A 26,144-nucleotide genomic window follows, 5' to 3' on the forward strand; every position below is an offset into this window, starting at 1 on the left:
TACTTAAGGGGCGATTTCCCCTTACCTAAGAGAATAAATTAAGAGTGTTGCATATAATCTCTTAAACGGTTCTCTTAGGTAAGGGAAACATTTAAGTGTTTCACGACAGCGATCCTGGATTCACGTTATAAAAGTCTGTTTTTGCCATAGATACGCAAAACACTAGCAATTTCGCAGTTTCATCAAATAAAGTAGGCTAGGATATCGGAATGGAAAAAAAAAAAACATAAATAAATGCATTCTTCTTGACGAATATGGTAAAAGAAAAACAATTTTCTTAAAAAAAAAAAAAGCAAACTAAATCCCAATGTAACTGCGGGAATTTGACCGTTACGTTTAAATGACGGGAAAGAGCCCCCGCAACCCGGTGAACCACTCTGCTGACAGACGATTTATGCACGTGGAAAACCTCTCCCACTACCGTCTGAAAACTCCCAGTTGCAAAAAAACGCAGTGCTATAAGCAGTTGTAACACCGCAGGTAAAGAGTGGTTGCGATGTGTGACATGGTCAAGGTCGCCGTCTAGTTTGTTAGCGATGTCAAATATTGCGCGTCGATCAAATCGGTATTCTTGCAACAATTTTTCATCGCAAAGATGGTCCAAAGGGTTCTCCCTATCCCTAAAAATTATTCTTGGCACATAATGATCTTCAGCTGGTTCCATAAATTAAGCCATGTCGTCTCATTTTTGTCCGCGTTACTCCTAAGGTTACGATTTCCAAAACTTAAATTATACTTAGGGAAATGACCGTTAAGGGGTTTTATGCAACACTTACCGCTTTTTAGGGGATTACTTAAGTGAAAAAATAGCATTTAAGGGTATTTTTTTGTGTTTATGACGTTTCACTTAAAGAAACCCTTAAATAACACTTAAGGGGGGTTTTCTGGAACACCCTTAGGTTTAAGGGAAACATAAGGGTGAACTTAAGGGAAAATTACACTTAAGGTGCTTTATGCAACCGGGCACTGGAACCTGAAGAACCCACTCCGAAGGAACAAGATCAAGTGGCCAAAGGCCAATGAAGCTGAGGAGGGAGAAAGTTGGATGAACATCTGAGCGGGCTGCTATAAAAAGCTCTGCGCGGGTCAGTGGTAGCCAAGCTAAATCTGTTCGTGGAAATCCTGTATGAAGAATGCAGAAACAGGTATGGCGAGGTGACCATCAGAAAAGCCGCAATAAGATCAAAGGGCAGGAGGGAGAAAGAGATCGATTACCTGGTGGAAAGCAGAAGGCAGCTTCACAAGCGTTGGAGGAAGGCAGGGGAGTCTGAGAAGGAGGGCCTGAAAGCTCTCTGGGATGAGATCAGAAGACGCCTTGCTAACCTCCGGAGGGCAGAACGCATTAGAAGACGGAGAAAAAGGAAGGAGAAGGAAAGATCAAGCTTCTTCAGGAATCCATTTCGGCATGCACGCAGGCTCCTTGTGGAGAAGACAAGTGGAACCCTGGATATCTCCAAAGAAGAACTACAGGAGCACATCCGCACTCAGTATAGTGACCCAGCAAGGAACAACCCCCTAGGCTCGCCAGGGTACGTGCCAAGACCCTCAGAACCATCAGCCCTTTTTGACTATCACCACCCAAGCTCAGCGAGGTCAGGCAGGTGATCCAGTGGGCAAGATCTGCTTCAGCACCAGGCCCGAACGGAATACCATACAAGCTGTATAAGAACTGCCCAGGAGTGCTGAAGCTGCTATGGACCCTGATGAGAATCACCTAGACTAAGCAGACCATACCATCTGAGTGGCAGAGGGCAGTGGAAGTCTCTATTCCCAAACAACAGAATGCCAAGACCATCGAGCAGTTCAGGAGCATAGCTCTACTGAATGTGAAGGGGAAAATCTTCTTCTCCGTGATGACAAGAAGAATGTCCACCTACTTCACGGAGAACAACTACATCAATACCAGCTGCCAGGAAGCTGGGATTCCAGGTTTCCCTGGCTGTGTAGAGCATGCTTCCATGATTTGGAAACAGACCCAGACCACTAAGAGGGAGAAGAAAGATCTGCACGTCATATGGCTAGACCTAGCCAATGTCTATGGGTCAGTGCCACACCTGCTCAAAGCCTACGCTTTGGAATTCTTCTACATCCCAGACAACATCAGGACCATGATCATGAACTACTTCCAGGACATAAACACAGGTGCTTTGCAATGCAGAAGTTTACCACTGGCTGGCAACAACTGGAAGTAGGGATCGCAATGGGATGCTCCATTTCCCCCATCCTCTTCGTGGCAGCGTTTGAGGTCATCCTGAGCAAGGCAGATTGTGGGTGGGGTCCGGCTGTCTGCAGGCCAGAGGCTCCCGCCCCTAAGGAGCTATATGGATGACATCACCTGCCTGCTACGAACCGCCCCATGCACATCCAGGCTACTTAAGAGGCTGGATGAGCTTATCACCTGGGCCAGGATGAAGTTCAAGCCGCAGAAGTCAAGAAGCCTCTCATTGCGTAAGGGAGAGAGAAATGATAGAGTCACCTTCACCATCAGCGGGGAAGACATCCCCCGCATCGTGGATCAGCCCATCCGAAGCCTGGGAAGACTGGTCTCTCAGACAAGGATATGGGGAAAATCATCCTTCTGTAGCTGTCAGAAGGCCTGTCCAAGATCAATGCAAGCCAGCTACCAGTAAAGTACAAGGTGTGGTGTTATCACTTCACCCTGTACCCAAGGGTGATGTGACCTCTGAAGCTGTGCGAAGTCACCACATCAGCCATAAGCCGGATGGAGGCAAAAGCCAACTCCTTCATCCGCAAATGGCTAGGCCTACCACGGTGCTTCTCAGCTGCTGGCCTGTATGGATGGAACTCACTCCAGCTACCCCTGAAATCCATCACCCTGGGCTATAGGCAGGAGAAGGCAAGGCTGGTGATGGAATTAAGGGACTCCTCCGACAGGGCAGTGGCTGATGCAAATGCCAGAGTTGAGACTGGAAGGAAATGGAGGGCCAAGGAGGAGGTGGAGAAGGTGATGGGAAGACTGCAACATCAACAAGTCATGGGCATGGTCCAGACAGGGCTGGCAGGCCTCGGATTGAGCAAGTCACCCATCCCATGGTCCAAGGCAAGCAGGAAGGAGAGGAAGGACCTTGTTGTTGAAGAGGTCACCAGGATTGAGCAGGAGGAGATCAGAGTGAGGTCTGTGGTACAGGGGCGGTGGACAACTTGGGAGGGTGTCGCGAGCCAAGCAATCAGCTGGGCAGAGTTCTGGAAACTACCACAGGCTCGGCTCAGTTTCCTCATTAGGGCAACATACGACACCCTCCCGAGCCCTAAAAACCTCCACCAATGGCTTGGAACAGAGCAATCTTGTGACCTCTGCAGGACCATCAATGCCTCACTCCAGCATATTTTGTCGGGCTGTAAAACAGCACTGACACAGGGTCGGCTCAGATGGCGGCACGACCAAGTGCTCAGGAAGCTGGCAGAGGTGCCGGAGAAAAGTCGTCAGGAGGCTTCATCAGGCAGGGGGAACCGGCAATGCATACCAGCAAGAGATCACCCGCCAAGCTATTAACACTAGGGGCGGTGTGGAAGATGGACAGTGCCATGGGAGGAGGGACTGAAAGCTGCCTACAAGAGAAAGAAGGCGAAGTATGCAGACCTGGTCGGGGAGTGCAGAGAAAGTGGATGGAGTGTGAGGCTGTACCCGGTGGAGGTGGGAGCCAGAGGCTTTGTGGGCAGATCAATATCCCGTCTGCTCAAGGACCTGGGACTACGGGGAGCCACACTGAGCAGATCTACCAGAGAGCTCTCTGAGGAAGCTGAGAAAGCAAGCCACTGGCTCTGGCTGAAACGACGAGACAAGGCTCGGGGAGTAACATCTAATTAGGTTTTGCTGCAGGGGGTGGTGTCAGGGAGACGTCCCTGTTCACTGCCCCGCCACCAGGAGACGTTCTGGGTTAAGGGGCGAAACGTCAATGAGCGGTGGTCCCCAGCTGAAGACCCTGCAGAAAAACCGTGCCGTATGCAGTCAGGTTTAGGCCTGCCTCAGGGAAGAGGACGCCCTTTCCATGCATAGTCCACCACAGGCACCGTTGGAGGTGCGACAGGCCTAAGGCCCAGCAGAAAGACCATCTCGCTGTAATGAATAAAGTAACATTGTCCAAAAATAATTTTTCATCATGCATCTGACCTCTTTAACATCAAGTCCTCTTTCTTTTGTAGAAAAACAGTATGTTCTTGAAGCTGAAACGAATAAATGGACTAGTATAACAGTATGAAAAATGTATTGACCTTCACAACAAAAGCATGTATTTACTTCTGGGAATTTCCAGGAGAGTATGAATAATTTTCCCCATGAGGCATTTGCTGCTATGACTGAATACATGAGCTCTGAATACATCAGTGCAGGGAGCTGGCATAAAATTGATCTCCCCCTAAAGACACATCCATGGTTATTAAAGACTATTTGGAGTGCCAGTTTTGACTGTCTCTTTTACATGCATGTAGCCTATTTAAATCGCATGTTAAAGGAGAAGTTCACTTTTAAAATGAAAATTCTGTCATCATATACTCACCCTCATGTTGTTTCAAAGCTGTATGAATTTCTTTCTTCTGCTGAACAGAAATGAAGATATTTAGAAGAATGTCAGTAACCAGACAGTTTTTGGGTCCCATTGACTTCCATACTAGGAAAAAAATATACTATGGAAGTCATTGGGACCCAAAAACTGTCCGGTTACTGATATTCTTCTACATATCTTCCTTTCTGTTCAGCAGAAGAAAGAAATTCATACAGCTTTGAAACAACATGAGGGTGACTAAATGATGACAGAATTTTCATTTTAAAAGTGAACTTCTCCTTTAAGATGCGGCTTAGAACCGGAAACCTTAATAACTCAAGGTTTTTGCTTAAATTACCTCATAGAGACAAGTGACACTATATATATATATATATATATATATATATATATATATAATAAACATTCAGATTTTAGTTTTTCCATCTTCAGAAAGATCTTTCTTCCTCCCCATATTGTATGAGAACTGTGACTTGCTTAATAATGTAAAACAACCTCTTTAAGTAGGTTTTCCTGGTAAACAACCCTGTCTGAGACTGATACCAATTATCTAAAAATGAGAAATCAAACAAATAAACACTTTCTTTGAAAAATATTTAGTGTACTAAAATCTAACTGACATGTCACTTGCATAATTTGGAACAGTGTGTGTACATATAGTCACAGATAATTTTACTTTGTATCGTATCAGTATCTGAAATGTCAAAACAATAATCAACCAGCACTGACGCCGTCCAGTTAGATACAGTTTTTCCATCATTGTGATCATTGTAATAATGACACCTTTCACAATGCTTATCACGGATCATATCAAGACATTTGATTCATTACAGTTTTAAAAACATGCATAGGCCTATTCAAAGCAATATGTTTTCATAGATTTAGAATGTTTACATGCTTAACCTGCAAACCAGATTACATTTTCAAATATATTATTGTTTAAGTGATCTTTGACTCCATCTAGTGTTAATAAATAGCATATTAAAACAAAAGTGTTGTTTAACCATATCCTGATTTGGACTTGATAGCCTAAACACTATAGACCTTTTCAGCTAGTTTTGAAGAATGTTTTAGATTTTAGAACATCATTTAGTTTTTCTTTCAAGTAGAAATTATAAAGCCCCTTGAAATTTTGACACTTAAAAAGCTTAAACTAGTCCCGGACTAAAATGCATGTTTGAGCTGTCTTAACTGAAAGCAACTTGCACTGACATATCTTAAAATATGTCAGTGCCATTGTTTTGTCTCAAGATGCACACCAGTAATGTTTTTTATAAGGCACATTTATAAAATCTACTTAAATGCCCTAATTGAACTAAGGCCTAATCCTGGCTTAATCTAAACCCTGTCTGTGAAACCGGGCCATAAACTCTGTACCTGCAAAACTGGAGAATCATTTATTCTTTTAATTTTGCCTGTTGCAACATAGTATTTTGGAAAATCCTGTTGGCTCCATAAGAAACCAAATAATCCCAAAACTGCCTTTATTATTAAGTGCAGAATTCATCCAAAGCTTCAATCTGCATATATATCATACAGATTACACAAATCTCCATAGCACTTTAAACAGACACACTCAAGACAGCCAGACTCAATCACGTCTGAGCGGTTTAAGATGTCTACAAGAACATGATAACAGGATTTACAAAATCTCTGTCCAAAATATATTCCCATCAAAATCAGTCAGAAAAAAAAAATCCAAAACTCACTTCAGTTTGATTACCCACGCAAGTTCAGTTTACTGTAACCAGTATCACAAGCCTGTTTTAAAGACATCTAAGCAATTTAAAATGAAAGGAATTAAATTAATTGTTTTAAATGCAGAGCATTCAATTACAAATTGCTTTTCATAAATTATTCCTCAGGAGAGAAGAAATACAGCCATGCAAAATGTAAAGTTGAAATACAGTTAATGTGATAACTCCCCAGATGTTGTGGTCATTAATGGAGGACTAGAATATGATGGTAAATACCATGCTTAAATGTCAGGGTCTTAACAACAGAAATGTGTGTATAGCATCAGTTTAATATCTGTGCACCACAGTACAACATAATGTGCTCATGATCTAAGTTAAAATCTCTTCCTGTTTACACAAGGAGTCATTAAAGATAAAGTCAGGTAAATTCTGCATGTCATAATGACATAAACAGCATAAGTCAAGATGTTACATTTTGAAGCATCAGATACTGGCTGACAAAAAGGCATTATTGGATAAATATGTCCAAAACATGTAAATACATTAAAACGTGTTTGAACTTTAATATTACCGTAGTGACTTTTCAAGTTCAAATACAGCAACCAACGTCTTATAACCACAACAATTAATTCATTTTGCTGCATCAGAAACACTGATTTGCCAGACAAGAGAGTGGATGACATGCAGAATATTCCATCTTAAGCAAAAGCTGAGCATGTTCTGAATAAACTGACAGCATTTACAAATAAAAACACCTGCAAATCGACACCATGTGTTGTCAAAAATTATATATTCATAGAATTTACATATGTCACAACTGTATACAATAAACTGGAACTCTGATGACGAAAGCGGATCCCACACCACTCATATCCCTCATCTCAGTCCAGTCATTTACTCCACAAGAGGGCCACAGCTTTACAAATCCCCACATCATGGTAGTTGAAGTAGCACAGGCCAGCGAAGGTGACGGTCGACAGAACAAAGAGGCCAGCGTTAGCCATCTTGATTTTAAAGTCTCCATGAACGTAGTCTGTCAAAACCTGGCCAAGACCCCTGGAGAAAACAGAGTTATATGCAATGCTGTCCTTTTCAAACAATGACACAATTATGTGTACTAGTGTTAATGATTAATCAGCAATCCTCTATGTAATTAATTGAGCTTTTAGATTTTTGACTGATGTTTCAGCTCAAGACATGTAAACTTGGTTCATAAGAAGCCAGACCTATCAGGCGTTGGATCATGTCTATAAATAATGATTATGTCACTGTAAACACTGTAAGAGGGTGTTAAAGGCACAGTATGTAAGTTTCGCCACTACAGGTTCCTTATTGAAAACAGTAACAAAGGCGTAGCTTGATGATGCCATATTTTACTTGGTCAAAACAATCATACTAAAAATACATAGTGTGTTGAAAGTTATGTTAGAATGTTACTCTGTGTGTTCGCTCTGTGTCTGCTATGAGACAATAATCTCAAATAATAATAAATGAGATCAATATTAGAATATCATATTAATAAAAGCTGGATGACTTGTGTTGCTAAATGGATAAATTTATCTGGATTTAGGCTAAACATTGTTGGAAACATTTGGAATAATGCAAGTACACAAGTCAACAAAATATATAACATTGTTCTAGTGGTTTTTGGATATTTTAATTAAAAAAAAATTCTTACATATTGTGCCTTTAAAGTACAATAGGACAAGAAGCACTAAAATCATCCATTAAATTGTCTGACAATCCACAAAATGCACCATGCATATGGTATTTGTAGATATAGCTATTATTCTGCTATATTAATGTTCAATTGATCTTTTTTATTTTAATTGAAAATTATTGAAATATGACATCCTTAGATGTGGGCTAAAACATAACAATACTATGATGCTTATTAAAGTTACAGGTGGGTGACATACGAGTACCCTGATGCATAAAAACTGACAAAACTCTGTAAGACTATTCAAACATGCTTAAAAGCCAAGCGGTTAAAACTAGTACGTTACCACATTTACACCTGAATGTAATACATTTTAAAAAGCATGTGTATGCATATGTACGTCTGTGACCCCAATGCCTAACTAACAGCTTAGCTAAAATTAGAAGTGTGGCCCTGAGTGTGGCCACAGAGCGGTTAAATCCTTGCATGAAGGGTATTACAGTCACCCATGACTTGGCTTTGCAGACCAAAGTAGACACCTTCATTTTGTGTCAGAAACAATTTTATGGAATAATGCAACAGTGACCTGTCAAGGTTTATGTGAAACCTAATATGGAATTACACCAGGCACTCCTGGATATTTATAACTGACTGTGACATCTACAGATAATTGATCTGGATTTTTCCCAAACAGTTTCCATTTTCAGAAAAAAAAAGAAAAGAAAAGAGTCAAGCCCTAATAACAAAACATAAATTCAGTTACCAGTGACCGTGTAGAGTAAGGGCAGCTGCTAGAGAGTAGTCAACAGCAGGGCCAGGGAAAAAATATGCAGCGGGTGCCATTCCCAGAAGAGCTATGCTCAGGATCCGCTCTCCGGTCCAGTGCAAGGAAGCAGCTTTGGACCCAGAGCCCCCTATATAAAAAATATATAAAAAACAGTAACATGTCACCAACTGCTTCTTCAAGGGAGAGCATCTTCATCAACACATTCATTCTCTCTACAGACTAATTCTCAAGCCATCACTTTTATTAACAGTTATTGCATGCATTTAATCATCATGTACCCCAACAGATGAAAAAAAAAAAATATATATATATATAGTTTAGTCTATAGCTCTGAATTTTCAATGCTTTCATTCTCAACCATTCTGTCTTTACCAATGATTATCTTATTTGACAATTCTTCAGAAAAAACGTGACACCAATCACAGATTTGACAAATTTCCATAAATGGCAGGGAATGAGTTAAAACACTTGTATTCAGACGCAATAATAAAAGGGCTCTAGTCCAGTCTTGACAGTACCATCAACAATCTATTATGCTAATAAAATGGAAGGAAAAGACGAATAACATCTGCCTTGATTTACATTGCTACAAAAGCAAACATAGCATATAAATCACTAACCATAGTTGGAAGGTGTGGCATGTATCTTTGCTGATATCAAGTATGGATAGTCATGATCCTTCTTCTGTATGGCCAAAGGTCTGATGAGGGAGGAAGAGCGAAATAACAGAGCTGTGGAAAGAGACAAGCATCAAATACAAGAAAACATACATAGTTAAAAGGAAAAATGTATTCAGGGTTAAACATTTTAAGCAATACATGTACGAATTTGATGTTCATCTGTAACGAAGGAGGTCATTGTTGATGTTATACAATGCTTCAACTTGACAATTCATTTAAAAACATCCCACATAAATGGATAAATTATGAGAATATGACTTTTCTTTACAGCCTTGACAGCATGTGTAACTGATAAAAAAATAGATAAATACAGTACATAGACATTATTATACGCTAATAAAACCCATGTCATCCACTAGTCTCTGTTTTACTGTGTTCGTTATTACGAACTACTTTACATAAATATGAAGTTAACTGATCAACTTAGACAAAGAGAAGAGAGACCAAGCTGAAAAATCTCTGACATGGTTAAGTTAGCATGCTAGCCATAAACTACGAGTACGCGTGCTGCGATTAGCATGAAACGTCAATGAAGCAATGACTTCTTTTATAGTAGACCTCAAAGCTAACCTATTGTGATACGGGCTGATGCGACGAGAACAAAAACCTGAAAAACGCAAACTTACGGCTGACACCTCTGTGGCAAACAGAACTTAACCTGACAAGAGCCGCCATGATTCTCACAACCAATCCAAGGTCACTGGAATCACCCGGATATACTACCAGTGACCGTTCACTGTTGTGATGAAATGAACCTTTTCACGCATGAGCTAAATAGACTGAATGCATGTAAAACATACCAATGCAATTTAACAAAAAATACTTAGAATATATAATTTTAAGTATATAAATGTGTAAATATTTTAAATGTGTTTAAAATGTTCACATTTAGAAACGGTTTCTCTTTTTCTCTTTGATTTGATATCATTTTAAAACAGATTACAAAACTACCACATGTTAAGCATTAGTTAGGGTGTCTGTTTAGACTCTTATCTGTTGCAAAAAATAATCATTTAGGTAAATGAATAAATTAACTCACTGTATTCCAAAAGAGTAAAACAGATGAACAGAGATGGATTATTACTCATCATCACTATGCCCCCTTCTTTTCAGATATCCGAAAAATGCCAGCATATTAAGTCGTCTAAGCAAAATGTGCATATGAATAAAAGACAGCATTTTTTTAAAAGCAAATACAGTGTTTTATTAATCTATATAACACATTTTAACAAATACAGGGAGATGACGAATACTCAAAAATTAAGGGACATTGAAAATTAACATTTATTAATGCATTCACTCAACTTTTAAAATTATGTATATTTATATATATTAATAATGTTAATAATAAAATAATCGTACAAATAGATTACCAGAAAAGTCACTAAGGAAATAACATTTCAGTAAAAAAAAAAGCATTTAAAAATATTATGAATAAATGTAATGTCTTGCTTTTGTGTAGTTTAGGTGCATTGTTACATTATGTCAACAGTTTGCAATATAATTCAGAATAATGGTTAATCTTACATTGTATTGAGTGTCATGATTTCCACATAAGTGCTTAAATAATCACATAAAATTCCATTAAAAATCAAATTACCCGCAACTCAATTTACTCATTTACTCCAAAAAAGGGTCATTGGGATTTTTTTTTATATAATTGACTTTTTGCAAATGGTTTCATGGCAGTGAAAGGAATAAATCTGATGATGAAAAGTTGACAGGGTGATGATATCTAGCGTTTCAAGTCATTTTTGAAGTCTCTAAGAGTGTCTAACTTGGTAAAGACAGAGAACAAAAGGATTCAAATTGAAATTAGGCAGCTTTAGGGTTAAAAAATGTCTTCAATCTATGATTAGACATCCCATAATTTTTCGTTTCCTACTTTACATCGTTATTTATTTTATCTGACGCTCGTAAAGCAGATTTCATGGCAGTCTCGATCCAGCCATGAGGTCTGGCCGTGTGCTCTCCTGCAAAGTGAATCCTCCCCTCATTCTGGACTATAGACACATTATAGTCTCTCATCTGAAAAGGAGTGAAGATAGCAAAGGCACCGTGGCTGTAAGGATCTAGTCCCCACTTTTTCACAACACCGCCGGTGCAGAGCTGGCGGATGTGTTCTCCATGGATCTTCACCAGGTCATTTAAGACCAGAGCCTTCAACTCCTCATCGTTTAAAGTCTGTAGGAATGCAGCATCATCCGAGGCTGTGTAAGAAGCTAACACAGCCCCGCCTGATATCCCGTGGAACTCATGACTGGGGTAGTAGATGAACCGGGATGGAAGATCTGTGATGCTTTTCCCACCCTTGATGCCGTCATCAATCTCCCAGAACTTTTTGCTGAAACTTAGCACTACTTTTGTGGAGCTGGAATAGTGCAGCGACCGCAGCGCTTCCATCTTTTCGGCAGACAGAGGCGGGTTGAAGTCAATGAGGAGTGTTGCTTTGGCTGTGGCCGTCACCAAGACATAATCGGCAGTGATGTTGGTCATGGTGCCGCGATTACGCCAGTCTTGGTATGAAACTGTCACGTTGTCCTGCGTTCGGCTGATGGCCTGGACTTTTGAGCGCAGAAGGACTGTGGCATTTAACACAGAGTAGAATGTGTCTGAGAATGTTTCAAAGCCACCTTCAAATTCGAAATACCTGAAAAAGAGCATTTATATGTTTCACATCTTTTTTTTTAACTGATATACACTACAGATCAAAAGTTTGGGGTCAGTAAGATTTGTTTTGGAAAGAAATTAATGTTTATTCAGCAAGGACGCATTAAATTGATCAAAAGTAAAGACACTAGACATTTATGATGTTACAAAAGATTTCTATTTCACATGAATGCTGTTATTTCGAGGGGGTTTATTTATCAAAGAATCCTGAAAAATCATGGTTTCCACAAAAATATTAAGCAGCACGGCTGTTTTCAACATTGATAATAATAATTTAAAAAATGTGAGCACCAAATAAGTAGCCTATATTAGAATGATTTCTGAAGGATCATGTGACACTGAAGACTGGAGTAATGATGCTGAAAATTCAGCTTTACCATCATAGGAATAAATTACATATTAAAATATATTACAATAGAAAACAGTTAATATTTCACAATATCAAAGTTTTTACTGTATTCGTAGGTAACACTTTATTTTGATGGTGCCTTTTAGACATTCTGCTGAGTGCTGACTATGAGTAAAGATGCACCTACATGTCTACTAACTCTTGTTAGAGTATTAGACCGTCTGCTTAATATCTGCTAACTCTTTATGGTGATGCTCACCTGACAGACATTCTACTGACTATAAGTAACTTTGCAAGTCTACTAACCCTAACCCTACTCGTAACAGTCTACTATTACTCTAATAAGAGTTACTGTAGTATACATGTACAGGTGCAGCGTTACTTAGTCAAGAGAATGTCTTAAGGGGACCGTCAAAATAAAGTATAACCTAATTTTGATCAAATAAATGCAGCCTTGGTGAGCATTAGTTTGTGGTAACCGCAATATCTTACATTTCATCGTCTTTTACATCAGACTGGATGTAGAGCATTTCAGTGAGGGCTGTGTAGAAAAAACCGTTCTCATTCAGGACATCACCAATCATCCGCAAAGCTCCTCTACTCAAATTTCCCACGTTCACCAAGTACTCCTGTTGCCGATCAGATTTAGAGACATTCAGCCATTATTACTCATATCTGGAGTTTAAAGAATTTCTAAACGAACTGTAATGCATTGTACAGATATGTTACCTTAACTGAGTATGAATCATATGTGTTCAACATTTTCTCACAGCCCATTTTTTGCAGATCATCTCTTAACTGATAAAGAAGGAACGATAAAATAAACGAGCAAAGCAAAATGGGGGAAAAAATGTCAGTGGTTGTAACAGCATACCATTATTCGGACTCTGGACAGATATATGTGTTTTTGAACAAATAGAAAGTTTTTCTTCACTCACCTTGCCCAATGCTATGTTTAACAGCTGACTGGCATTTTTCCCCTTTTCCCAGTCATATACGGGGTAGTTCAGTATGTCTGGGTTCTGTCTCACGCTGTAGGTTTTATAACGGAATCCGTTTATATAATAGTAAGTGTTTTCGTCTTCCTGTACAAACGGTCGAACCTTCAGGCCCAGCTTTTGTGTGAAATTCAAGAGAATCCTTAAAAGTAAAGTGATATCAATAAACAGGTTGATCAAGTTGTGGCCTGCAGCTGCACCTTCTGACCAGCAGGGGTCAATGTCACTTAGCATCAGTTTTTAATGACCTCAGTTTCAATCTCTGCACTTTTATCTTTACTCTCATGTGGCTGTGATACAGTTCCACCCTAACGTCACATGAGGTGAATAAGAAAAATGATGATCTGACTTAAAAAATTTGAGAATTAACTTACCTGTGGAAACTTGGGATCCTCATGGCACCGAGTTCTGCAAACCAGCCCTCTCTTTTGTCCCTGTGTGTTAGAATTCTTCCACCTATACGGCCACTTGCCTCGATAATTGTCACCTATAAGAGCAGAGAAAAATAGAAAATACCCAAATAAAGTTAGAAGGCTAATATTTGGCATAGTATTATAATGACTTATATTAAATAGAAAGGGGATTCTACAACAAAAATGTTCTTGAATAAAATGAAATAATTTAGTGCTTCCGAGAAATCACGTGCATAGCAAAATTTTCTCTGCTTTACCAACAACATACATTTTTTTCATATATTACTGACTTCCTCAGCATTGTGTGAGTTTGGAAATGCCAGGCCACAAGATTGGAATCGTCATCTTTGAACTAGCAGAAAGTTACTGTTTGCTCACATCCTAAATCATGTGGAAGTGGTTATGACAAGGATTGAGAATTATGGATGTGTCTGTACACTCGCACATACAGAAAGAGTTAAGGCCGGCGAATTTAAAGATAACAGTTTTATTCCTGTCATTTAGTGAGAAATGGGAAAATATATTGTCTTGATCTGCTTTAACATTTCCAATTATTTCTAATTATCTATCAACTGACAGAAAGGCAATATTTGCTTCCTTTTTGTAGCCCACAGTGTTACTAGACCTTATGACCTGCATCCTCCAGAAACTTAGCCGCAGTGAGTCCAGCAGCGCCTGCTCCAACAATTATCACATGTTGAGGGGTCTTTGCCGGAGGAAGACCTTGTTCCGTTATCTTCAGAAGGTAATCATAATCAGGGTCTTGTAAGCATTGGAAAAGGGGATCATCCGTAGTTCCAACAGCATGGTAGGCAGAAACCAAGATCAGTGCCACCACAGATACTGCAGAAAACAGTTTGAGGGAAGTTTGAAGTTTCTCAAAAGTTTTTAGAAAATCAAATCTATTCTAAGTTGTAAAATGTAGATATTTGAGTAGAGGCAATCAGTTGCCTCAAAATATTTAAGTAACATTGCTACCACAATTTAAGTTAGGCTATATGATATTATATAATTTAATTTAATACAATTTAAAGTGACTAAGTTTAGATAAAGTAAAAATGTTGATATGTGTAAAAGGGATATTTTAAGTTGCATAAGTGAAGTAATTAAAGTTGTCAGTACTTAAAACTTCGAGTTGCATTAAATTAAGATGAACAAAACACTAAATATATATTTTGATTTAAATTAATATTTATTTGTAAATTACAGGTATTAAAAAAAAACTAGCTATGCTTACTGATGATGTTTAAGTTTGCAAACTTAAAGGAGAACTCCGGTCAATTTTAACATTGAGCTCATTTTTTTGTACATTTGGAGTGCTGTCAGTACAGAGAACAACGACAAAAATCTGTGTTGCCTACACCGTGTTATCCTCTTTTTAAAATTTGCACCCTGTTGACTTCAATGGGGCAATATTTAAACCTGCTTTTAGCCTCTTAACATCCTTGATGTGTCATTACAAGTGCACAGGTCATGTGAGTGATTCGTCGAAGTGAACGCGAGTCAATCTGACTGCTGTAGATGTGAAAGATAGGGATAAAAATGATGTTTATTCAGCCAGCGCAAATACCTGTATTTACATCCTGTTTTTGGTCGAAGTCCATATAGTAATCGATTGTCGAGTTCACGCGCGTGATCATAGGTACTAAACCAATGCGCGTGAACTCGACAATCGATTACTATGGACTTCGACCGAAAACAGGATGTAAATACAGGTATTTGCGCTGGCTGAATAAACATCATTTTTATCCCTATCTTTCACATCTACTGCAGTCAGATTCACCCGCGTTCACTCCGAAGGAATCACTCACATGACCTGTGCACTTGTAATGACACATCAAGGATGTTAAGAGGCTAAAAGCAGGTTTAAAACTTGCCCCATTGAAGTCAACAGGGTGCAAATTTTAAAAAGAGGATAACACATTGTAGGCAACACCAATTTTTGTCGTTGTTCTCTGTACTGACAGCACTACAAATGTACAAAAAAATGAGCTCAATGTTAAAATTGACCGGAGTTCTCCTTTAAAAAAATAGAGACAATCAGTTTACAGTGTAAGGTTGGTGCCTATTCTTCTAAGTTTGCTGCTGAGGTTTCAACATAGAACATACTAATTTGTCCAAAATTAGTTTTGGATAAGTAGTCAGAAAACTGAACAGCAGCAGAAGATGCTTCAAAAGTGCTGTCTAATTCGAAACTAATGTTAAAATATCCAGCAGGTTTGAGTTCTGTTTTCAATTTCCAGCAAAAGGTTCCCATTTTTCCATTTACTCAATACAGCAATATTTCTCCACACGTGACGGTGGTTTCGGTTTACTTTCTTATGAATGAGAAAGACATATGCTTACATGACAACACTTACGAAAATTAACCATGGTTTCACACACACACACACACACACACACACACACACGCACACAAACAAAACCTTGTTAATATAGGCTATATAGTCTAGTTAAACCATGGTAAAAAAATAAAACTAACCATTGTTTTGCTACACTAACCATATTTTAACCGTGGTATTTGTAAAACTGTGATTATACAAATGAAAATCAATATGCCAAAAAAAAAAAAAAAAAAAAAAAAAAGATGTATAGTCAAATTATTTTTCAGCATTTCAACAAATCAAAAGGACATATTCATTCAGTACTCACAGAATTTACACAGGCGGAACATTTTGAAGTGAGCGCGCCAGAAGCTGGAGCAGACTGCGCCCGTTCCCTTGCGTAAAGTGGAAACTGAAACCTATGGAAGAACAGAAACAGTCGGGTAAATTATGGAGAAATTTGAGGAGCATAATAAATTGTTATTAAAACTGATATAGGCAATAACTATAACGTACATACTAATTCAAGCTATAAAAATATCAAAATAATACTCACACATGCAGTTCACTTGAATATATTGATAGCCTACTCACCTTCATAATGAAAAAGATGGTTCTAAGTGGTCCAATGCATTACTTAACCGCTATATCTAAGAGTATATGCTAAAGTTTAATTGACTGAAGAGACGAAGAAGACGGATAAAGTGTCTGGACAGTGTATTCCAACTATAGCCTAAATGTGTCTAATGTCTCTCTCAGGATAATGAATCATGTGTGGGCTCCTCTATTCTGCAAGAAATATTTTCCCACACAGACTCAAGATTCAACCACACTGAACAAATTAGATTAGTGAGCTTTAGTATTCATTAACATACCTAATTTTCGCCAGAATCAATCATTTCTAACCACTCATTTAGGCTATGAATGTATCCTTCTGCATGGCAGTGCAAGCATTCACTTTTCTTTCTGTTAAATGTCTATCAAATGTACTTGTTTCTGCCTCTTTAACTTTCAAAATCGTATATACTGTAGAAAATGGATAATGCATCACTTACCAAAGATCCAGTCCACTCACTCTGACCGGTCTGCCCAGAATCTGGTCTGGTTTTATAGGCTATAGAAATCGAAAGAATGCATGATGGTGATGCATTAAACCACGAAAGTTTCCGAGATAGTCGGCCATGATTGATGTAGGTAAAGAAATGTATTTATCTCCATGATAGGCTATGCCTTTTTATTGTGAAGCTGGTAGCATATAGACCTTTTTTTTTTTCTTTTTTTTTTCTAGTCACAGCATATTTATTAATTTTAACCTCATCCCTCTGTTTCTAGCCGATAAGATCAAAAGGCTGGTCTATACAAATTCTCCTCTTCCCTCATATGACATGACTTTAGCATTAAAGCTGGAGCCTGTGTGAACATGTCAAGTCTAGTCTTCATCCTGAATGAGATGCTTTTGACCTTGCTTGCAAAATGTGTATAGGTCAACTAAAAACCTGTTTCTTCTTTCTTAACTCGGCAAAATACTAAATTATGGTCTTCATCAGGGTGCTGCTAATTATGTAATTATAGGCTCGATATATACGTCTTTAAAAAAAATAAAAAAAAACTTTTCAATAATCAAGAATGTAAGAATTTGCGAACTGTCTCGCTTGTCTGAAGAAGTAGCCTAGCTACCAAAGACCGCTCGAGCACTTTTCTAATTTGGACGGTAAATCGACAAAAATAACGCCTTATGTCTTTATGTATCCCTGCAGTGGCGTAACTTTGTTTTAAAAAGTGGGTGGGACGTTTTTTTTTTTTTTTTACGGGGGGGGGGGGGGGGGGGGGGGTTATGAATGCTAAATCATAAATCGATGTATGTACAATAACATGTCCATCAATCGATTGAAATAGTACATGGGTTTAATTTGTCGTTTAATGAGGTTTGATATATGTTGGTATTGGTAAATCCTTTAAAAAATTGTGTTTGCTGAAATGGTCCAGTGGTAGAACTATTGCCAAGCGTGTAAGAGGTTGTGGGTTCTAATCCGCACTCGTATATATATTTTTTTTTTCTCATTAAAACCCATTATGTTTATCAGTGGTTGTATATCAGGCAATCATACGTTTATATGCATTTTGTTTTGTAATTTCACCGGAACGAATAGAGAGTCTCCACAACGGATTGAAGCACGCGTCCGAGTGATGACTGTGCGCGAGCCACAAGAGAACACAGTATCCATGCCTGTGTCTGTATCTGTATCTGCTCGCAGCGACAACGAGCACTTTGATCACTTGATTTCAAAAACAACACATTTCAGTGCTAGATCGCCTCTTACAAACGAACTAAATGAATGCTCTGCTAGTTAACTGGAGATCTTTTATTTATTTGTATTGGTACATTCGTGCCGCGAGATGTTTCAAAAGTGGTGGGGACAATATCGACCTTAGCAAAAAGTGGTGGGGACATGTCCCACCCGTCCCACCCGCAAATTACGCCTATGTATCCCTGTATTACAGATTTGAATTGTAACATCAATTTATTGTTTAAGATAATTTATTGTTTAAGATAATTTGGATGAACTGTTATGGAGAGGTTTGTGGCCTATTGTTCTCATAGCACATTTCACACTATATGCATGCTATAACACTATTACTTGTGTGTGTGTGTGTGTGTGTGTGTGTGTGTGTTTACAGTTACTACAATAGCTCTGCTGAGCTGTTCTTTTTATTTCATCAGCAAAGAGAATTGTTGTGTTTTTGAAGATAGGCATACCATTATACACTGCTCACATCAAACTATTTTTTCCATCTTGTCATCAAAAAGACACTGCATGTGAGTGTCTTTTCCCATCTTTGTTTTACTATTTAATATCAACTCTATTGTTTTTAAGGTGATGCAATGACTGCCCCTTCTTCACAATATTGTTGTTGGGTACTGCAGCTCGTATGAGAAGATCCACATCTGCTGACTGTCAGTCATCATATTCTGTTTCATTGAGCTCTCAATAAACACCCTGACACTAATGTGCTTCTTGTGGTCTTTTTCTCATGAACCGATTTCATTTAGCAGACTTACCAAGCTTAAGTGCGACAACCACATATCCTGTGCTTGCACCAACCTGCAGATAAACATATCCTGTTTGCATCTTTATATATCGTGAAAAAAAAAATGCAAACTATCTTTTTATTTTATTTTTTATTTTTATTCCAAAGACAAATGCTATTGTTAGCACAGAGTTTGCATTTTTTTTACATTTTCAATCCCTCCCCAACCAACCCAGAACAAACTGCCTTAGATGATGTTAATAAACAGTAATGGTACATAAAATAAATAATTAAACTAATAACAATAGCAAGAATAATGATAATATTGACACAGCAAAATTGTATTTTAAAAATTAATTAATAAATAAATAAGCAATTTAAATAAAAATGTAATACATTTAATAAAAATTTCATAAAAAAAATGTAGAGAGAGAAAAATAGTTGGACACCACAATCAAAGGTGTAACAGTGATACAACAGGTAATGACATAAACCCTATAACACATGTAAAGGTACCTAGCATCAACCACCACGAGACTACCATATAGAGAGGTGTGTGGAAAAGAAAAAGTTACAATATCAATGTAAATTCCATTACTCCCCAGGAAGCACGTTTATGTTACTTTGACATGTAGTAATGTTGCAGACCATTTACACCCCTTCATGGCAATGGTGTTCCCTGATGGCAGTGGCCTCTTTTAGCAGGTAATGCACCCTGCAAAGAATTTTCAGGAATGGTTTGAGGAACATGACAAAGAGTTCAAGTTGGCCTGCAAATTTCCCAGATCTCAATCTGATTAGAGCATCTGATGTTCTGGACCAACAAATCGGATCCATGGAGGCCCCACCTTGCAACTTGCAGAACTTAAAGTATGTCAATTGTCAATGTCAATGTCAATGCCAATTGACTTAAAGGATGTCTTGGTGCCAGATACCACAGGACACGTTCAGAGGACTTGTTGAGTGCATGCCTGTTTTGGTAGCACAAGGGGAAACTACACAATGTTAGGCAGGTGGTTTGATGTTGTGCATGGCTGATCTGTGTATATATCATGAAATATCATGAATATTTTAGGACAGGTTAGTCAACATGTTTGCATTTCTTGTCAAGGCATGTCAGCAAATTGTTTACTTCCTTGTTTAGTCTTTGAATACCTGTAGTCTCATGTTTTTGTTTCCAAATTTCAATAAATGTTTATACTCTACTGTCTACTGCTCCATGTATATCTTGGTTTATGTATTTGTTTTAAAATTAATAGATATTACAAATTCTCACATAAAATCATAGATGATTATACTTCATAGATATTACAAGGAGTGCATATCCATCTGTTGATTAATTAATCTCTTTAGTAAGGTTCATTTCATTAAAGAGAATTTAAATTCTGTCATTAAAGCTATGTAATTTTCGCATTTTCAAAACAATAACAAAGACGAAGCTTGATGACGCTATGAAGGAGAGTGGAACTATGGGAGATGTCGTTTTCACCATCCAGAGATGTATAGAATTCACGAGTCATATAAATGATATATCAGCTAATAAATTCGTTTTTGTATTACCTGTTCATTTGATCACTGTCAGAATGAGAGTCGTAGATCCAAGTGCAAGCAAGCAGTTTATTGAAGACAGGTTGAAACAGTGATTATACTCAAAACACCACATATAGCAGGCGGCGACCAGGATACAAATACACAGGAGAGGATGAGTGATATGAGTAAACCCAGCGCGGATGCCAAACTGGAACTGGATGAAGAGAACGATACTCGGTTACTTACGTAACCTCGGTTCTCTCTAGAAGAGGGAACGAGTATTGCGTAAGTTAGCTTACGCGCGCGCCCTCACGCGTCACAGCCCGTCAAAATGGGAGTGGCTTAGCGTATATAAGGAAGGGCTCGGAGGCTGCTAACCTGGTTTTTGTCGACTGAAGCGAAGTGAGCTCGTGGCGCGAGCACGGCGGGTTACGCAATACTCGTTCCCTCTTCTAGAGAGAACCGAGGTTACGTTAGTAACCGAGTATCGTTCTCTTACGAGAGGTTCTCTCGTATTGCGTAATTAGCTTATGCTATGGGAACCCATTGTCAACGCCGTGTGCGCCTAGCATCCACTACATGAGTCCCAGGGGAAACCCGGGGAACACAGAAAGGTGGGAATCAGGCGGCCAACAGAGTGGGCCAGCACATGTTCATAAGCACACAGTAGGGAGTGTAGAGCGGCTCGGCCGGTCTATGCTGACTTAACACAACCCTTATAGTGCAGCTCAACCAGGGGAGCTAAATCGAGTAAAGTGGCTCACGCACGATGAATCTGGGCAGGGCACACACACGACTTAGACTGATAGAAGTTTAGCCTGCAGGGCGGGAACTTCCAGGTTGTAAAACCTAACAAATGTAGAGGGGGAGGCCCAGCCTGCCGCTGTACAAATGTCATGAATGGAAATCCCGCTGGACCAAGCCCACGATGAGGCCATGCCTCTGGTGGAATGAGCCCTGATGCCCAAAGGGCACTGCAGGTTTTTAGACGCATAAGCTGCCGCAATAGCGTCCACTATCCATCTGGACAGGCTGTGTTTCGAGGCGGCGAGACCTTTGGTGCGCCCTCCAAACGAAACGAAAAACTGCTCCGAGCGCCTGATAGCGGCGGAGTGCGTGATGTAATTTCTCAGTGCTCTGACAGGGCAGAGGAGGTTACTATCGACCTCACTGCCGGATGCCGGCAGGGCTAAGAGGGAAATGACGCCCTCTGAAGGGAGTGCCCATCACTTTGGGGACATAACCATGCCTCGGTTTGAGAATGTCATTAGGTCCGAACTCGAGACATGCATCGTTAACTGATAACGCGTGTAAGTCACCTATACGTTTGACTGATGACAGGGCTATCAGAAAACCGGTTTTGAGCGTGAGATATTTCAAATCCACAGTTTCTAGAGGTTCGAAGGGATGAGCTTTCAGGGCCTCCAGGACCAGAGAAAGATCCCAAACAGGAACCGATGGGGGCCGCGGGGGATTCATCCTCCTGGCTCCTCTGAGGAAGCGGATGATGAACTCGTTCCTTCCTATTGCGCGGCCTCGCGCCGATTCGGCGAACGCTGCGATGGCCGCAACATATACTTTGAGCGTGGAGGGGGACCTGCCCATGTCCAGCAGCTCTTGAAGGAAGCAAAGCACCCACGAAACCCCACACGTTTGTGGGTCTAGATTTTTGACAGTGCACCATTTGTTAAACACAGACCATTTAGACACATAGAGCCGTCTTGTAGAGGGAGCTCTAGACTGCGTGATCGTGTTCACGACCCCTTTTGGCAAATCAACGGGTATCCGTTGATTATCCATGCATGCAGAGACCAGCGCTCTGGATGAGGATGCCAGATCGAACTGCGGGCTTGAGAGAGGAGGCCTCTCCTCACTGGGATCGGCCATGGGGCTGAGTCTGCCAGCCGCATCAAGTCCGGGAACCACGTCTGGTTCTCCCAGCGCGGGGCTATAAGGAGCACCGAGTGGCGCGTCTCCCTGATTCTCCCGATGACCTGTGGCAGCAGTGAGATCGGGGGGAAGGCGTACAGTGGGTCGCTGGGCCAGGCTTGGGCCAGCGCATCCTCGCTCTTTGAAAAGAACCTTGGGCAGTGAGCGTTGTCTTCTGACGCAAAGAGGTCGACTTTCGCTTTGCCGAAAAGGCGCCACAGAGGCTGGACTGTCTGGGGATGCAGAGACCACTCCCCCGGGGGAACATTGTCTCTGGACAGTCTATCTGGACCATCGTTCAGGTGACCGGGCACGTGCGCGGCTCTCAGCGAGCGCAGTGAGTGCTGAGCCCAAACGAGGAGGCGTCCCACGAGGGCGCAGAGAATCTTGGATCTGACACCGCCCTGACGGTTCAAGTAGGACACCACTGACATATTGTCCGTGCGGACTAGTACATGGTGGTCCCGCAGGTATGGGAGAAAGTGCTTCAACGCATTCTCGACCGCCAGCATCTCTAGACAGTTTATGTGAAGGCGTTTCTCCCGGTCTGACCAGAGGCCATAGACCGGTCTGCCCTCGAAAAGAGCCCCCCAACCTAGGTCTCGAGGCGTCTGTCGAGATCATTTTCCGGTGTGAGATGACTCCCATTGTCACTCCCCGCTGGTACCATTCGGCCGCCAGCCAGGGCTGCAGGGCTGAAACACTGGCTGGGCATTAATGAGCTCTTGGTCCAGTTGACCGAGAGACCCAGGCTTTCCAGATGGCTGAGAAGCGCTGTTCTGTGAGATATGAGCTCTATCTCTGACTGCGCCAGTATCAGCCAGTTGTCCAAATAGTTCAGAATTCGCATACCCTGTCTTCTCAGGGGAGCGAGGGCCGCGTCCATGCACTTCGTAAATGTACGGGGTGCTAACGACAGGCCGAACGGCAGGACGGTGTATTGATATACCCGACTGTCGAAGGCGAATCTCAAGAATGGCCTGTGACGGGGTATAATCTGAATCTGAAAGTATGCGTCTTTCAGATCGAGAGAAATAAACCAGTCCCTCGGGCAAATTTGTGCGAGGATTTGTCTGGTCGTGAGCATTTTGAACGGCCGTCTCATGAGAGCTTTGTTCAAATATCTCAGATCTAATATAGGTCTGAGAGCTCCGTCCTTCTTGGGCACGAGAAAATAACGGCTGTAAAAGCCTGTCTTGCTCAGAGAAGGATGCACCTGTTCTATCGCCCCCTTGCACAGCAGCTTCGCTATTTCTGCATGAAGCAGGTGAGCTGCTTCCGTATTCACTCTCGTCTCGGTCCGTGCTGGAAAGCGCGGGGGACGGCGAGCGAACTGTAGCGAATAGCCCCGTTTTACAATGTTCAGCACCCATTCTGACACGCCCGGGATAGCTTCCCACGCTCTCGCATGCATAGCTAGGGGTAGAATGGCCTCTGGGTCCCGGCCGTCACACTGCGCGGGATAGGGAACCTGTATCAGAGGAAATGGCGCGGCGAGCGCTATTAATGGGTAGGTGTGGGCACTGAATCGTGGGCACATTTCCTACGCTTGACACTCGAGTGGCGCGTGCCCGCTTTATGAGAGTGAGCTCTGTGAGAGACACAGGGGAGACCGTGCTTGTGTGTAGGGGTGAGCACCGGGACGTGGGCACATTTTCTACACTCATAACACCATGGGCGTGAGCCGGATAACTAGACATTATACTCTTTTTGAGATTTCTCTGGGTCGCCGTGAAAACGCTGTTTGTGTGCAGGCGAGCGAGTTGTGTAACTGACTCGTTGGCTGCGGTGTACGCTACTGCAGTAGCCTTTTCTAAGGGGACTGACAGAGCTAGGCGTTTTGACGGCGGTCCGGCCACGGCGGGACTCGTCTTCGCGGGCTCAGGCTTCAGCGCGATCTTGGGCCGGGGTCCCCGGGGGGGAGGCGGTCTGTGACGGCTGGATGAGCGCACCCTGTCGTCGCTGCGAAGGCGGAGGCTGAGACGAGCGCTGTGTGGAGCTGCGTGCAGGAGACTGCGCTTGAGAGCGGCCTGCAGCTGTGCTCGAGCGGCGGGGCAGGAAGAGATTCATGGCCTGCGATGCCTTCTGTACCTCCTGAAAAACGATCCACAATCCCGCTTACCGCTGGGCCGAAGAGGCCGAAGAGGCCGGTGGGGGAGAGCGGGGCGTTGAGGAACACGGACCGCTCAGATTCACCCATGTCGGCGAGCGTCAGCCAAAGATGTCTCTCGGTGACGGTAAGCGAGGCCATGGATCTCCCGATGGCCTGGGCAGCGGACTTGGTAGCGCGAAGAGAGAGGTCCGTAGCGCTGCGCAAATCCGTCAAGGCAGTGTGGTCCACTCCCCTAAGAGTGCCTCCTGGCACTCCCAGGATAGCCTACCTGGCGATTGTAATCATCGATAAGGAAGCTAAGAACAAGAGGAACAGGTGAGCACACTCAGACAAGGAACAAGTGAACACACTCAGGTAAACAAGGACTCAAACAAGGGAGCAGAAAATATGAGGAACAGGTGACAACACTCAGACAAGGAACAGGTGACAACACTCAGACAAGGAACAGGTGACAACACTCAGGTAAACAAGGACTCAAACAAGGGAGCAGAGAACATGAGGAACAGGTGTAAGGCTGGTGCCAGTATGTCTGATCGACCCCTCGATAAAACAAAAGGCCCTCCTGAAAATTAACACTTGAACTATCTCCTGCATATGTAACAGGGATTTCCGAGACGCAGCACACAGTGCAGTTCACACACACTATCTCCCCTTCATCCCCCCCTCCTCCTCACATGAAATATACTGAAAACCTATGTAATGTAAACTATGTACAAGAAGTATCTATGCATGTTTGATATCATTTAAAGTGTCTCAGTGCGCCTGGTAAAATGGTCTCATTCTCCCGACCATAATGAAAAGCTAAAAGAAGTTAAAAAATATGAGAAAAGTGATGTGTCCTTTAATGGTGTTTTCCTCCCCCAGATCCTCCATTCAGACTATACCTCCTGTATGTAAAACAAGAACCTATTCAAATACAAATTCTGATCTCACAGTGTGAATCCCTGAATAGGGAACCACAGTCTAAAATGACAGACGCCACCATTTGGTAGGAATATTGAATTATCTGGGTATATAAGGAAAAGGTGTAGAAAAGTTCGAGGAGTCTGTAGGTTGACTGCCCACATAACCGCTGTGTGTAATTTTCGTTGCCAGGTAATAATTTCTACAAATTCCTAGATTCCTGAATTGTTGTTATGATTAACTGATGATTTTATTCTTGCGAATTGGATTTTGAATTATTGCTTCATTACCTGGTCAATAAATTGTAAACGTTTGATTTTATTCTGACTGACTCTGAGATTGTTTTTGCTCTTATAGATTATAGGATCCGTATATTTCCACAAGCCTGCGCTAGACATTAGTGACAACTAATACTTGATTATCAGATTCAAGTGTACTTGAATGAGGGGGGCGAGTTTTTTCCGTCCAGAATCAGCAAATGCTTCGGGTGCATCCATAACCTCTGTTATTTTGTACGTGTGAATACGGCAAATCTCAGATA

At 41.2% G+C, this 26,144-nt stretch overlaps 2 protein-coding genes across 2 annotated transcripts; both read right to left on the bottom strand.

The window, feature by feature from the left end:
- Positions 1-5,987: 5,987 nt before the first annotated feature.
- Positions 5,988-10,079, bottom strand: sdhdb (succinate dehydrogenase complex, subunit D, integral membrane protein b). The gene is made up of 4 exons (XM_084418684.1): positions 9,971-10,079; positions 9,285-9,395; positions 8,641-8,791; positions 5,988-7,273 (listed from the first exon to the last, which is right to left on the bottom strand). The coding sequence occupies exons 1-4, from the start codon at positions 10,017-10,019 to the stop codon at positions 7,108-7,110; spliced, it is 477 nt and encodes a 158-aa protein (XP_084274810.1). The 5' UTR covers positions 10,020-10,079; the 3' UTR covers positions 5,988-7,107.
- A 927-nt stretch (positions 10,080-11,006) lies between these two features.
- il4i1 (interleukin 4 induced 1) lies at positions 11,007-17,266 on the bottom strand. Its single transcript, XM_084418044.1, has 8 exons — positions 17,154-17,266; positions 16,427-16,517; positions 14,400-14,617; positions 13,736-13,848; positions 13,302-13,503; positions 13,093-13,161; positions 12,856-12,992; positions 11,007-11,994 (listed from the first exon to the last, which is right to left on the bottom strand). The coding sequence occupies exons 2-8, from the start codon at positions 16,446-16,448 to the stop codon at positions 11,226-11,228; spliced, it is 1,530 nt and encodes a 509-aa protein (XP_084274170.1). The 5' UTR covers positions 16,449-16,517; positions 17,154-17,266; the 3' UTR covers positions 11,007-11,225.
- Positions 17,267-26,144: the final 8,878 nt, after the last annotated feature.

The sequence above is a fragment of the Rutilus rutilus genome, assembly GCF_951802725.1.
Source record: "Rutilus rutilus genome assembly, chromosome: 9".
In the NCBI taxonomy this organism is placed as follows: domain Eukaryota; kingdom Metazoa; phylum Chordata; class Actinopteri; order Cypriniformes; family Leuciscidae; genus Rutilus; species Rutilus rutilus.

Bases quoted from the DNA above. Each gene is read 5' to 3' on its own strand.
- sdhdb (XM_084418684.1), bottom strand. From the start codon at position 10,019: ATGGCGGCTCTTGTCAGGTTAAGTTCTGTTTGCCACAGAGGTGTCAGC. The intron at 9,396-9,970 runs GTAAGTTTGCGT...CTCTTTCCACAG, and splicing joins TTGCCACAGAGGTGTCAGCC to CTCTGTTATTTCGCTCTTCC. The intron at 7,274-8,640 runs GTAACTGAATTT...TGTTTTCTCCAG, and splicing joins CTTACTCTACACGGTCACTG to GGGTCTTGGCCAGGTTTTGA.
- il4i1 (XM_084418044.1), bottom strand. From the start codon at position 16,448: ATGTTCCGCCTGTGTAAATTCT. The intron at 13,849-14,399 runs GTCTAGTAACAC...CTGCTCTTATAG, and splicing joins TGGAGGATGCAGGTCATAAG to GTGACAATTATCGAGGCAAG. The intron at 13,162-13,301 runs GTGAGTGAAGAA...CTTCTTTATCAG, and splicing joins TAAACATAGCATTGGGCAAG to TTAAGAGATGATCTGCAAAA.